We start from the raw sequence: 14900 nt of genomic DNA on the forward strand, positions 1-14900 counted from the left end.
GCTGGTGAGCAGGTATAATCCAACTCTGTGTATGGAGACGCCGTTTATAAAAAGGTCTACTTACAGTATATGTACGAGTCTGTATATGCCTGTACAGTCAGTTCCAGTTGTATATTTCTAGTAGCAAATAAATGGCAATTATATAAATAACTATAATTTACATCGGGTGTTTTTTTTTCTCTCTCTGGCAGCAGCTATAAATGCCTGAGATATCAAACATACACCGGCAAAGTTTGAGTAAGTTACTGTCATAACTATTTGAAACTGTGTCCACCCTTCTCACGCATATGAAACTCTGTCCTCGCCCTCCCTCCCCCTTCTTTAACTATAAGGCAGGCCAGAGAGTCGCGCAAACTTTCACTCCAGCACTGCAGAGACGCTCAGGTTCTGTGCTTGTTGCGCTCTCCCCCGCACCTATGAAGCCTTGGAGTAAAAAGCTGCCAACCCCTCAATTTGATTCACTTCCTGAAGTCAGACTCCTTCCCAAAAGTGGAGAGAGAGGGGGAAACGGGGCAAGGAAGAAAACCTTTCTGTGCTAAATAAGGCTCTCTCCGAGGAGCAGCAGCAAGAAAACCCTCGCCTCCTCATATAGCTCCATAACGTTTGTTGTAATTTGTGTGTGAGATGCAGTCAGATCATCGCGGCGTTTGAACACCAGAAAGCGAAGAACATTTTTTTTTTGCGTTCAAAACAAAAAGCTGTGCGACAGTTACACCCGAATCCATGCACGGTACGGATGGTACACATTTTGACGCCCATCGCTGACTCTTCCCCTGATTCCAGGCAACGAATTTGGAGAAAACGCTGTGAGACTCCAGGGGTTCATGTACTGGAAAAATGAAGTTTTGGCCCCTCTTTCAGAGGGAAATAAGATTCTGTCCGAAGGGATTCCCACCAAGCAGGTACTAATACTTTGGAAACGGCCGACTAGAGCTGCAACTTTGTGCGTAAAAAGCCTCAAATTGGAGATGTTGCATCACTTACGCATTGTATTGGTCTTCACTATTCAGTTGCGACTGAATTAGCTTTTTTACGTGACAATGCATGACTTATGATACGAGGTATAACAGTAACAGTAATAAGTGGTCTCAATGTGTAATAATATTTTTAAAGATTTACTTCTCTCTTTATCTTCTCTCTTGATCGTTTCTGCAGTAAAGCAATCTGCTGCTACTAAAAACAAAAAAGTGTGCAGTTTATTTCCATCCCGCAGCATCGTGTTTGAGTTTTTGTTTTGTCTGTCTGTGATGTCACAAGAATCACTGCTTGTGTACTGAGATCAGCTGCACGCGCCAGCCGCTGCGGAGAGGCACGCGCCTCTCAGTTAGCCTATGAATAGCGTGATTTGCGGTCCGCGAGCCTCTCGAGCGCTGCCAACTTGCCCGAGAAGAATTAGATTTTAATTACAGCCATTAAAAATCAAATTTGCAATTCTTTGGGTGACCCGTTGCCTTTTTCTGATTGACAGTTGAAATTGACACTCCGGGTCCCTCTTATCCGCTGCGTTTCAAGCTATTTGTAATTACAGGTAGTTTTTTCCCCTCCCTCCCTCCACTCTCGTGTCCTGGATTGCGAAGAAAATACTATTATTCTGAGAGGCATGGGTTAAGGGCAGGGAAAAAAATCAATCCAAATTGAAATAGCTTCATTAAAATGTGCCTTTTGTTGCGGGGGCCCCCTTTAAACAGTTTTAACCGGGGTTTATTGTCAGGACTACTTTATATAGGAGTAGCCTTGAAGGGACTGTCTGCAAATGTCTACCCGAGGATTTCGCAGATGAAGATGAGACGGGAAAAATGATGAAGACTTTCCGTTTACTGAACGTTGTCTTGTAGGTGATCTCTCCCGAGCACCAGAGTACACCGGGAGCCTCGCGCTGCAGTGTGGACTCTACACACACGCCAATGGTGAGAGCTTTATTGCCTTTTTTTGGTGCTTTGAAAAAAAATGTACGGATCATTCAGTTGGTCTATTGCGGGCAGCGCAAGTAGAGAATGCAGATGTAGAAATGTTCAAATATATATTTTTAAATGTGTGAATTATGCCCGGCTTGCTTGGACCACATCATGAAAATGGCGACATCTGCAAACTGTAACTGTGGAGATGAGGATTGTGTGTATGTGTGTATGTGTGTGTGTGTGTGTAGGCCGTTTATGTGTGTATGACTGAGCTGTATTCTGATTTGTGGAAACAACTGATGCCCTCTTGCAGTCTCAGTCGGACAGAGAGTCCCAGCGGTCCAACATGGAGCGGGAAGACACTCGCTCGTCTCCGAGCACGCCGTCCACCCCCTCAGTGTGCTCGCCGACCTCTACCGCCAGCTCTGTGCCGTCCACCGGGAAGAACATGTGCGCCAGCTGCGGTCTGGAGATAATTGACAGATACTTGCTGAAGGTGAGAGGCCGACTAGAAAAAAAAACAGGGGGAAAAAACAGACAGAAACTGGCCGTCTGGTGATGGAGGCGTCTTATTTGTTTGTTTACTCTTATATTATTATTATTATTATTATTAATATTTTACACATAGGCAGCAAAAAGCGTGTGTGCACAGGAGCAGGCGAGGGTCGGGTGCCATGTTGACCCCGGTGCTGTTTTGCTTTTGACAGGCCTGCTGTGTTTTTGCGCAGATGAACCGGAATGAACACAAGGCCTGATCAACTTTAGGCGTCGATTCAAAGTCTGGGATAATAATATAAACATTGGAAAAAAATAGTTGCAGGCTACAAAACTGAAGAGGGAAGAAATGTACCAACTATAACCGTCGCTATGGACTAAACGTCGCCAAACTAGCGTACAGACACTTTTAATGCAGTTATAACCTGTTTTATAATTATTTTACAGCTCTAACTAAAATACACAAACCTGTTTCTGAATTGAACTCGTGGTCTCCGCCGTGACATTTCAGGAAGCAGAGATAGTTTGGGAGGTAGCAGACACAACAAGGATGTTTGAGCTTTTACCGTTTTCCAGCCTCACTGTCAGTTGTCGCGTGCGCTCGCGTGGGTCCAACCAAAACAATCTCGTGCACAAATGGGTGTGTTCGTTAGGAAGTGTGAAGATCATCGGTTCATTATCTCACTTTGGGGGTTTTTCTCGGGCAGAAGTACAAATAACACAAGAAGAAAAAAAAAGATTATTATTACATTTGAAACAAAAATATATTTATTAAAAACAAATTTCCAGATTGTATTAGTAATAATGAAAACACTTCATTTATTTGTGTTGGAGCCTGTAAAGGACTGTTATCTGCAGTTTATTTGTAATGATCTTTGAAACAGTTCTTTCAAAAAAAAAAAACATTCATCATGAAAAATATATTTTTTGTAAACTATAATGTATTCAATGGATACATATATGTGATATTTTAATGTTATTATTAGAGCAGTATTTTCTCTTCCGTTAACCATTTACAGTAGTCATTCTAGTTTGAAAATAATTATTTTATTTGATGTTTTGCCAGCATATTTTACAGTCATCGACGCTGTAGTCAGTTTATGCGGATCTAAAAAAATAAGAATGTTACAATTAATTACGCTTTGCTAATAAATTGCCATAAGATTCATAAATAGCAGCAGACAGTCTTCCATGAATTATCAGGCCTGTTTTTTTCAAATGAAATATTTGGAAACATAAAAAATGCGCATTTTCCATTTTTTTTAAAGTCTTTCAATCAGTCAATATTGGCTACTTGTTTTCCAAGACTGACAATTTTTTTTTTTTTTTTTTTTTTTTTTTATTTTGCTATCATAATTACTGAAAAAAATTGTAGGTCTACGCTGTGCTTGAAAATATTATTTAAGGTTCGTGATTTCTTATCATAGCAATGCATGCCTTTCAGCAGCAATATTACTCTACATTTTCTTATAATACAATTATTGATTTAATTGGGCGTGGATCATGGGATCATTCCTGAAAAAATCACAAGCCTGTTTCGTGTGTTAGGCTAAAGAGAAAGAAAGGGTCTCTATTAAATTTAGGCACCATAGATAGATAGATAGATAGATAGATAGATAGATAGATAGATAGATAGATAGATAGATAGATAGATAGATAGATAGATGACTTGGAGGAGGGAAATTAAATCATCATAGCAGCCAGATACATTAAATTACAGATGACAGAAGCAGAAGACCAAAGAATCGATATGTGGGGCTATTGAGTGATAGCCCGGATATACATGAGGAGGAGATGAAGTCATGAAGTTCTTAAAGACTAATAACGTCCAGATACAGTCAAATATTCCTGATATAGTTCCTGGAATGTCAATATTGAAACGATACCATCGTAGATCCATTATAGCCGAATATTTCTGAGTGTTTTTTTTTTTAAAGAGCGTCGTTGTAAAAATATTTTCATTATAACCTACTTTAGAGGTAATCATATTTAAAGTACTGTGACGTCAATAACATCAATAAGATAAACTTTATCCCACTCCAGAACATTTAAGATAAGCTCAATGTGGAGTGTAGCAGTGGCAGTAATGTGGAATAATGAACATCATAACCATGTTAATTCAAACAACGTAAAAGTCATTACTTAGCGCCGTGTGTGTGTGTGTGTGTGTGTGTGTGTGTGTGTGTGTGTGTGTGTGTGTGTGTTTGTGTGTGTGTGTGTTTGTGGATGGATGTTGTCTCTTCGCAGGTGAACAACCTGATCTGGCACGTGCGCTGTCTGGAGTGCTCGGTGTGCAGGACGTCGCTACGTCAGCACAGCAGCTGCTACATCAAAAACAAAGAGATCTTCTGTAAAATGGATTATTTCAGGTAGGGTAAGTTTATGACCGTGTTTTCAAAATACCACGTCCTCTCTGCCAACACCTCCTCTCCTCTCCTCTGCATCTCTCTCTCTCTCTCTCTCTCTCTCTCTCTCTCTCTCTCTCTCTCTCTCTCTCTCTCTCTCTCTGTCTAACACACACAAACACACACACGCATACACGCTTCTCCCTGATGCGGGTTGCCTCATGCTCTCTTGAAAGACCTTTTCAATAACTCTGAAAGTCTGTAACTAAATAGCAGTCTGTACCTACAGTGAGTAGCTGAAAGATCCACAGATTTGTTATGGCTATCCAAAAACAGTCCAATCTCTCGTAAAGATAAGAAAAGGAAAAAAAAAAAAAAAAAAAAAACATTTAAAAGAGAATATTTAAGCTGCCAGATAATTTTTTTTAAAAGCCTCAGATTAAAAACCTTAAAATGGGGTGTTTCACTTTTTAGAGGATGTTTTTTAACCACATTTTCACATCTTCTTATGCTCAGGTCATATTATATTTTAAATTACACAGTGGAATTTATAATTATAATCCATGCCGTAACTTGTCACGAAAGAACATATTTTCTGTAAATGTAACAAGTAGGGAACCCATCGTTTGTCCCCTGAATAAACGGCTAACACACTCTCTCTCTCTCACACACACACACAGCAGTAAATGCAACACGTGCCATGAAGCGCGCGTGGCAGTTTAATCACCTCTAGAGAGGCTCGTGAAGCGACAGGAAATTGATTGTGGTCGCTCTGTAGCAAACCAAACGGCAAATACGAAAACGTGAAAATCCAATAGATATTTAAAAAAAAAAAAAAAAGAAAAAAAAGAAGGCATATCTGTTCTTTTATATTGTATTGTATTCTATTATATTCCTACTTGTCCTCTAAAAAGTCACTTAAAACAGACTGCAGACATGTATTATCTATCAATTTATTAAACAAGTCTATCTATCTATCTATCTATCTATCTATCTATCTATCTATCTATCTATCTATCTATCTATCTATCTATCTATTGAGTTTGCAAGAAAAACACTAAATATAAGTAAACAAATAGATAGTGATGCAGACAGACATACTTAGGGAAGAATGCAGTGTGTTATTACTTTTTCATCTTGGGAAATTTCCTGGTGGAAAAGAGAGGCCAATGGTTCAGACCAGACTGTGTGGTACAGATACATAGCTGCAGAGAGAAGGAGAGATTGTATTGATTTACTGTGATTCAAAGATGAATTCACCACAAGTTATTATATATAATTAGATATGTATGTACTGCACTTGTATGTATGCAGCAGAGGTGTGTTAAGTCTCACTGTTTTTGCATGCTTGGTGTGTGTGTGTGTGTGTGTGTGTGTGTGTGTGTGTGTGTGTGTGTGTGTGTGTGGTATCTGAGGTTAAATGGGGTTCACACCAGCAACAGCATATAATAATAAAATTTTGTTCAGTAGCCTGGAGCTTGTGTATATATTGCATAGACACACATGCCAATTTGTGCATATACATGTGTGTGCGTGTTCGTGCACATGTGTGAGTGCTTAGTGCTGTGATTGAGCTTTGGTGTTTGTTCGATCGAAACCTGACACCAAGCCACCACTCTGAGGTTTATAATCACCAGCAATTAGTTGTCCTCCACCCCAGACCCTCAGGCCTGCAGACCAGCAATTAGACCGCCCCGAGTGCCTGGTCAGCATGTTTTCTGATCTGAAAGTGATTCAAACTAAAAACACACACTCTCTCTAGGACAGATATGTGCTCACTTAAATATGGACACATACACCTCAATACTCAACATGAAAACATGATTAATTTACTTCTACATATTAATATTAATATTGACATATAGTATATTGCCTCCTTTTCCTAATCAAAACACACACACACACACACACACACACACACACACACACACACACACACACACACACTGAGATTTCTGTTTATTTATGCATGTCCAGCAGCTGCCAATCATTTTGTGCATTTTTTTTTCACAAAACGGAGATTTTCATGTTTGCTCTGCCACATAATAATAATATTTTACCTGACCCATTTCCATTTAAATGCTCCTTCACCATTCAACCCTCTCGCCCCATCACCGCTCTCTGGACTGTGAGCCATTCATTATTAAACATGTAAAGTAGACTTTAATATACGTCAGAGAGTTAGACTTACAAAAATGGTAATGAGTGGTACAGACGTAGCCGTCACAGGGTCATGTATTATATACTCATTGGAGAATTTATTTAGCAAATCCTGCAGTGCAAATATGCTGTAATTATATGCAACAGAGTAACTGTGATTAAAATGCATGAAATGTGTTCACATTAGTGTAGGGTAAGGATTTGAAGTTCCATCATTATTTTCAGGTGGATTCAATTTAAAAACCCACTACAGATTACACACATAAATATAGCAGTGTTAAATTTTCACTGTTTCAATCTAAATCTTGCAGATTACACATATATTGCACTACTTTATTTATAGAGTATGAAGGCAAATGCATGTTAAAAAAAATATGCAGTTTACATTTCAAACTCATGCATTGTTCATTGCTGTAGCTTCATAGCCACATACTCTTTTGAGCTAATTTTCTTCAATGTTTTTTTTCTCATGAATGCTATAAACTAGTTTTTTGCATAGAAGTTTCATACATAAAAAATGTCTTCTCTTCCACCTTGACAAGATGTAAAGCTATGAATCATGTTATTACAATTACAAAGACAAAAACAGAACACAACACAGTTTCACTCCCATCTTTAGATTAATAGTACGCTCTCTTCTGTATATGGAGGCTACAAAGAAAGGAATGACAAGTGAAATAATATACTGTCATGAAAAGAAAAAAAAATTGATTTGACCATCTGGATACACTGTAGGTCAAACTATTAAGACGTTTTGCAAACTGAGAGCTGAGTCCTTTACTCAATATGGTTACAATCTCTGGAGAAAATTTCTCTTTTGCATAATAATATTTGTAAGTTTATTAGATTTCCTTGGAAGTCAACTCTGGAAAATGAGAAATTATTTAAAACATAAAAGAGGACCATTGAGGCTGAGGGGTCTGGGGGCCTGTGCAATGGTTACCTCTGTAAACATAAACTGTAATCTGGGTTTAGGCCAGATTTAAACTCAGCTAAACACCAGTGCGAGTCCACATCCTCTGGGCTGGTTTCAAACCTCTGGAGATATTTCCTCATCTGTGTCAGCCTCTCATCTGGCTTTGGACTGACAGCTGCTTTAATGGGGCGTAATAGCAGGAAATCAGAGTGGGTTTCCCTCTCCCTCCATATAATGTGTGAGTGTGTGTGTGTGTGCGTGAGGAAGGGGGGAGAAAGGTGGTGTGTATGTCAGAATAGGGATGCAGGACAGAGCACGGGCTGTACCTCTCAAACCTATGTCAGGCCTCAGGGGCTTGCTCACACGCACACACACACACACACACAGACACACACACACACACACACCATATCTTTATCAGCCTCCTTCCCTGACCCCCTCGCCTCACTCCGTAGAAACATCATCCCCGTTCGTGAGCTGCAGGCCACACAGGAAGCTGTATTGGTGCACTAATCAGGGGCACCTTGGGATGCTGACACTGTAACCAGAGTCCATGTATGTAGGGAGCCTTGTGGGTGAGGTGTGTGCTTGTGTGTGTGTGTGTGTGTGTCTGTATTGTTATAATAATCATTCATTAACCTACCTCTGGTTAGCTGATTAGGTCTCCATAGCAACAAAGACGAGTAACCCGGCACAGAGAGAATGATTTGAGTTTTTATTAAGAACTGAATGGATTAAAATTACAATGAGACATCTGTTGTACAATGCTACACATTTAAATAATGACTGCTCAAAGCATTGAAATAGATTATTCATACTGAAAAGCTGATTGGTGATTACAAAGAAAATGTCTTGTACTCGCAGTGTCTACCGTGCAGTTTTACCAGACCAGAGAATAAAATATTCGAGGTCCCTTCTGATGATCACTTTGGAGCCTGATAATATGTTTGAACCTCTTAAAAGAAGTTGACTGTAAAGTATCTAGATCACTTCCTTCTTTTTCCCCTCTTAGATTTCCATACTGGAGGCCTAAAGTGAACCTCACGCCTTAAAACCACACAGTCAAGCAAGCGCTCTCTTAGGACAAATCTAATACAGTTTAGTGTATTCTCACAGCACATCAGAAATAATCCAAAAAATGTGTACCTCTTTCAGCAGCAGGTGAATTAGGCAAGGAGGTAAGATTACACTAAAGAAAGGGTTGCAAGTAGAAGAGGTCTGTGGGGGGGGGGGGAGTTTTGTGGTGTAGAATTTTCCTTGTGAGTGATATAAGGGCAGTGAGGACTGACATTGTTCCAAAATAAACACCAGGTTCTGGGTACAAAGACAAAATGAGATACAAAAAAAGGACAAGGATAGAAGGAGGGATGGGGTCAGAGGAGATGAAGATGGAGGAGGGGGCTCAAACAAGGGATGATTTGCAGCTTTTCTGGGTTCTGTCTCAGAGTATGAAGCTGACAAGCTGTCATGCTAGATTAGCCGCAATGCTCCACAATGTTTTCCTCTTTACTGTAGAAACAGGCTGGAATTCTCCATAACAGTCTGAAATGATACGTACATGCAGTAAGCCGTGGAGTCGATTTGTCTCCGGAATGGCTTCATCGGGTTATGAGAGGTTTTTTGGTTAATTTGCACATATCTGTGACAACTTAAGCTCTGTGTAAGTGCTATGCCAGACAGTTTTATTTCAAGGTCACCACAAAGACTTTTTCTCATGGGCTCACTGCTCTGATGCTGTAATGAATTTGTTTGCTACGGTGGAACGTCAGGTCTGGTAAATGTAGGCGCTCTATTTTTATTTGGACATCATTGTGTTATGGAAATGTGCTTTACTTGACAGCCATGATAGAAACCAAGAAGGCAGGAAGCCAAACATTCAGAGACACTAACAGATAAGAGACGCTCAAACAGTAGGTATCTAATGATGACCTATAAATATCCTTTACCGTACTACATGCATGAAAATGACATTTCTGGCCTAGCAGTTCATATCCATAAGGAGGAGCACGAGCTTGTGAGATGTCAGGGCTATAGTATGCTTTCATCCCAGATAGAGTGGACTTGAGTGCACTGATTCGCTGCCAAACCCACTCACTTGGCAACCCTTGTGCTCTCCTGCACCCCCTTCCTCCTGCTCTCTCTTCCCCACTGATGCTCTTCACTTTGCCTGTTTCCCTCAGCGCTGAAGCTCTCTCCGCCTCTCTTCCACGTCTTTTTATCCTGCCCTCACCACGTCTTTCCTCCTTCACAGCTTCCAACTACTGACTGCTCTTTGCATTTGGCTCTTGTTTGTGATACCGTGCTTGCGTGAGCTCTCCCTAAGTATCTGCTTTCTCTGATGAAATTAGGGCTGTATTTTTTAAAGCTGTGGGAAATATACAGTGTTTGCATCCTCCTGTCACATTTATTTCCCTCTTTTGCGTCACCTCTTGATACCCTGACCAGTGTCGACTGTTGTTACAATTTGAACTAAGACCTGTTGTAAAATATGATGCAGTGCTGTTTACTATAATGTGCCTGTTTATGCTTCATGCCCCAAGTTTTACCCCTGAGGCAGCACTTTCCCTCCCCTCAGACTGCTTACAAATCCTGCCTCCTTCACTGGGATTGGCAGCTGCTGACCCCAACAATGGACCTTAAAATAACCATAACCATCTCATACCTAAAGGGGTTTTATATCCATTAAACCCTTAATGTGCTCTTTAAAGGAGGAGTTTAATCTCTTTTGATTCTTTTGTAAAACAGGAAATTAGTATAATATTTCAGTTGTCTCAAAGTGGGGGTTTATTTGGATACTCCACAGTGCCAGCTGTTCAGCGAACCCTATCGCAGTTACGGAATAAGTCTGGCGATATTCTTATTTTTAACAAATCCCATGGAAAGACCAAACCTAACATTGAATTGATCCTAGTATTGTCTGTGTAGCCAAAGCCTGATCTTATCCCTCTGTCAGACATCAGCTGTTGTCCAAAAAATATTAAAAACACATCAGTCAGTCGTAGTGTTACAAATGTTTTTACATTACGATGAAAATAGGCACTGTAGTTCATTTAGTCAATTCTATCCTGCTGCATTAAGTACTGTTTATACTTCTTTGGTACTCACTAGCACCACATGTGAAAATAATCCTCATTAAATGTAGTATTTTCTCCTCTTTTACTTAAAAACTACAGTTTCCAGCAGTTTTAGGAGGCTACTTAGTAAAACTACATGTGTGTGAGCCCTTTTTTAAGATGTACATCTTCAGAACAATTGAATGGACTTGAGAGTGCCACACACATGGTAGTGAAGGTGAAACATATTCAGTCAACACTTAAAAAAAACAACTTTTCATGGGATTAGTTGCAGTTAGAAAAATGTATGAATACCACTGCCAGCTTTATCCTTCAAGAAAATAACTTTTTTTCAATGCACTTCATGCACTGATCTCCGAGAGAGCCTGAACATCATGTAGCGTAATTAAATCTATGGTGGTCTATATTTCGTCTTATGCCCTTTCGCCCTTGTGCTGTCCCATTCTGTCTTCAAACACATTTACAGTAATTAAAATATTTTGAAGTGTTTATTAATATCTTGCTTCGAGGTTATGAAGAATTACCTTAAAGCGTTTGCTGACCCAACAAGTTTACACTCGCCAACCTGTTCACTTCCTAGCCCCTCTTTCTGTAACTTTGTCAATTTATCTCTCATCTGTTCTCTTTGTGCCCCTCAAGCCCCAACCCCCCACCCTCCCCGCCCACCCATTCATCCAGAACAGTAAGTCAGGTGGTTTAAGTTTATGTGCCGCCTGACCTCACTGTTGCTATCAGTTACAGTTACGATATGGAGTGATGTCATCCAAGTCTTTCTTCATCTTCCACTGTGTGTATAACCACCGTGGTTTACTTGTGTGTTGGTTTGTTCTCTGGTGTGTGTGTGTGTATGTGTGTGTGTGTGTGTGTGTGTGTGCGCGTGTGTATATGTCAGGGACTTCATGCATCAGTCAGGAAATTGCAGGTGTTGGTTTGTTTGCACTCAAGGCTCAGCTTGCAGCCGCAGTCAGGACTCTTTTTCTGAAGGCCATATCCTCCTCCAAGGTTTCTTCCTTTAAAGCCTTTGAGTTCTGCCAAAACTTAAAGTTAAAACACTTATTTTCAACTTCAGCTCCATTCTGTGTGTGTATTATCTGGAAATGACCTCGAGATAAGATTTAAAAGATCATCTATTGCTGCAATTTTTTCCTCTTTCCGAAATGTTTCTTTCACCCCATCTACAAACCACTAACTCCACTTTCTGTGTCTTTCTCCTGGCTCCCCTGCCTCTGTTGTCCTCTTTTTCTCTCTCTCACAGTAGGTTTGGTACTAAGTGTGCCCGCTGTGGGCGGCAGATATACGCCAGCGACTGGGTGCGCCGTGCAAGGGGAAACGCATACCACTTGGCATGTTTTGCGTGCTACTCCTGTAAGAGGCAGCTGTCCACGGGAGAGGAGTTTGGCTTGGTGGAGGAGAAGGTCCTTTGTAGGATCCACTACGACACCATGGTGGAGAACCTCAAACGAGCGGCCGAGAGTGGTGAGTGTGGTTCTGGCAAATTTAATGCAATGGCTCTCTGTGGTTGTGCAAATGTTTGCTCAAGAGTCACCTCCCAAGGCAAGATTTATCCAAAGTCATGCATTTTAATATTCTGTGAGCACCTCCAAAATAATCAAAGCATAACTTAAATTTGTTATATAATTGATGATTTAATATGTCTGACTAGTTTCTTCTAACGGGTGCCCACAAAATGAGTGGATTAGTAGGTCATGTTACTGCAGCTCAGGAACCTCAAATTTGGATCCCAGCTAAAGAAAATCATAATTAAGTCCCTTTATGATACAGTGTCCAAACCCTAACCCTAACCCTAACCCTCTTGTTCAAATACATTTCCTGCTACTGTCCTGGACATTTTAAATGATCATAACTCAACTGTCAGTCATCTCATGTCTACTGTTATGTGTTTCAGGCAACGGCATCACATTAGAGGGAGCTGTTCCAACAGAACAAGACAGTCAGCCCAAACCGGCCAAAAGGGCACGGACATCCTTCACTGCAGAACAGCTACAGGTCAGCAATTTGCACCAAATTTTCAGATACAACTTGTGTGTCTTTCTTTCTTTTAATTCTAACTACAGTATTTTATGATTTTTGCATTTCAAGCTGATTTGTACTCTTTATGCAGATCATGCAGGCTCAGTTTGCCCAAGACAACAATCCTGATGCCCAGACGCTACAGAAACTAGCTGACATGACTGGCCTCAGCAGGAGAGTTATACAGGTCAGTAAACAGACCTCCACACTCTTCTGCTAATGAGTCTACAAAGAAATGAAAAAAAGTTCAGATCATCATGATGTCAATATAATTATTGTAAAAAGTAATGTTTTCACGGTTTTCTCTGTCATTTATGATTTTTAAAAACGCATTTGTGGAAATAAATCAACATATTCTATTCAAGAATATAGCCACATGATGTCTGGTTACATTGCGTCTTCATAGGTGTGGTTTCAAAACTGCAGAGCAAGACACAAAAAGCACACGCCCCAGCACAGTGGGGCTCCCCAAGGTCATCCCCAGGCCAGGATACCCTCGTCCCTGCCTGATGAGCTGCATTACTCCCCCTTTGGCAGTCCTGAGCGGGCGCGCATGGTGGCCCTTCATGGGTACATCGACAGTAAGTTGTAGATTACTTTTTTGCGATGTGTTTATTATAATGATTTTAATGTTACATACATTTTGCAAAGATTTTACAATCTTTTTTTGTGTTTTTGTGTGTTCTCCAGGTCATCCCTTCTCCGTCCTGACCTCTCAGAGTCTCCCTCATCAGGCCATGTCGCTGCCCCAGCTCCCCCTCAGCCGCTAGCGCTCCACCATAACCCTCATGACCCCTAAACCTCTGGAACCTAACCCTTGATCTCCCATCACTGACGCTGCCGACCTGACGCGGGGGTCAAGCAGGAGTCAGCTTAGAGAAAAGACACATCTTTCAGGAGCCCTGCCCGCTCGGAAAAAGTAATTGAAATGGGAGGAAAGAGGAAAAACTAAGATGCAGCCGTCATTATGTTTTTTTTTCACTCTGAGGACAGGAATATCCCATCTGGAGCCAGTCTGTCGAAATGACTGTGAAGCATTTATCATTAGCAGGAACTCACTGACTGTATTTTACACCACCTAAAGGACCCATTTTGCTCCCCATGTACAGCATCCTCAACTTTTGTCATCCGCCCTCTTGACTTGAAGTTTGAGGGAGTTTTAAAGGGATGAAACTGACCAAGGAAGCAGGACTGAAACCTCTTGAGTGCTGTCAGAGTCAAACAAAAGGGGGAAAATTTTAAAGGGAAAATGTCATTGTGGCCCAAAGCCGGGCACACACAGTAGACCACATTAGAGGTAAGACACCTCCCTCTTCTCTCTCTAAGCAACCATGAAGGAAACCTAAATGAAATATGCTCACTGTTGAAATATTTTCTCCAGGAATTAAATGGTAACTTTATGACTTCTGAAAACCCAGTTACATTTTTTGGTCAATTTTCCATTGAAATGAGGTGCAGAATTAGATTTTAATTAAAGAATAAAAGTGTGCCTTATTTTTTGCATGATTAAAAGATAACATACCTACCAACAGAAATGATTCAACCAATTTAGCCTTTAATTCATCACTAAACAAATATTGGGGTATTTTTTTTAAAATTTTATGATATAGACTAGCAATGAAAAAAATCACAAAATGTGTCCACAGACTCTATTGTAGCATCATAATTGTTAATCATGAAGGAAAACCACAAAGCACAATGTCTGGGGTTGTGTATTATTGAATTATAACTGTAACATTAGAAGCAGTTTTTAAGCTGCCACAATCCTGTTGTGTTTCTTTAAATTGAGAGAGAAACTGAGGGAAGTCTGAGACAAGCATACATTCCTACATAATCCGTGATATGCTACAGATTTTACAGATTTTCATATTTCCAAACTGTTTTTTTGTCACTAATTTATAATTTCTGTGGTTGCTTGTTCAGCCTCTGTCTGTGTGTGTGCATGTGTGAGTGCGTGTGTGCGCGTGTGTGTGTGCGTGTG

The 14900-nt window shown here is 40.4% G+C and overlaps 1 protein-coding gene across 1 annotated transcript; it reads left to right on the forward strand.

Annotated features, from left to right (window-relative positions):
- The first annotated feature begins 767 nt into the window (after positions 1 to 767).
- On the forward strand, positions 768 to 13706 carry lhx6a (LIM homeobox 6a). The gene is made up of 9 exons (XM_053340454.1): positions 768 to 902; positions 1836 to 1907; positions 2212 to 2394; positions 4641 to 4762; positions 12144 to 12364; positions 12795 to 12895; positions 13011 to 13106; positions 13326 to 13500; positions 13610 to 13706. The coding sequence occupies exons 1-9, from the start codon at positions 825 to 827 to the stop codon at positions 13687 to 13689; spliced, it is 1128 nt and encodes a 375-aa protein (XP_053196429.1). The 5' UTR covers positions 768 to 824; the 3' UTR covers positions 13690 to 13706.
- Positions 13707 to 14900: the final 1194 nt, after the last annotated feature.

The sequence above is a fragment of the Scomber japonicus genome, chromosome 19, assembly GCF_027409825.1.
Source record: "Scomber japonicus isolate fScoJap1 chromosome 19, fScoJap1.pri, whole genome shotgun sequence".
In the NCBI taxonomy this organism is placed as follows: Eukaryota; Metazoa; Chordata; class Actinopteri; order Scombriformes; family Scombridae; genus Scomber; species Scomber japonicus.